General features: G+C 59.4%; 1 protein-coding gene across 1 annotated transcript in view; it reads left to right on the top strand.

Moving 5' to 3' along the window:
• Nucleotides 1–355, top strand: part of FNBP4 (formin binding protein 4) — a 12,777-nt gene that overhangs the window by 11,320 nt on the left and 1,102 nt on the right. Inside the window, exon 11 of the mRNA XM_009998483.1 lies at nt 220–347. Within this exon, the coding sequence (XP_009996785.1) occupies nt 220–347 (128 nt within the window). The remainder of the gene's footprint in view (nt 1–219; nt 348–355) is intronic.

Genomic DNA, 355 nt, shown 5'->3' with positions numbered 1-355 from the left:
CCCATCCCTGGCAGTGTTGAAGGGCAGGTTGAATGGGGCTTGGAGCTACCTGGGCTGGTGGGAGGTGTCCCTGTCTATGCAGGGGGGAGGGACTAGATGATTATTGAGGTCCTTCCAACCCAAACCAGTCCAGAATTCAATGAAACTGGGTCTTGGCCACTGGGGAGTGCACACAGACTGGTGCCTCTTGAGGGCCACATCCCTCACGGCTCACCTCAGCCTTCTCTTTCCAGGCCGCTGTTGATTCCAGCCCCACCCCTCTGCTCTCTGCCAAACCTCAGAAGAGAAAAGCCGTGGAGATGACCCCGGGGCTGATGCAGCGCGCGGCCACCATCGGCAGCTGCCCCGTCATCTA

The sequence above is a fragment of the Chaetura pelagica genome, unplaced genomic scaffold (assembly GCF_000747805.2).
Source record: "Chaetura pelagica isolate M959 unplaced genomic scaffold, ChaPel_1.0 scaffold1635, whole genome shotgun sequence".
Classification (NCBI taxonomy): domain Eukaryota; kingdom Metazoa; phylum Chordata; class Aves; order Apodiformes; family Apodidae; genus Chaetura; species Chaetura pelagica.
Note: the sequence above shows the minus strand (reverse complement) of the source record. Positions and strands in the feature narration are given on the sequence as shown.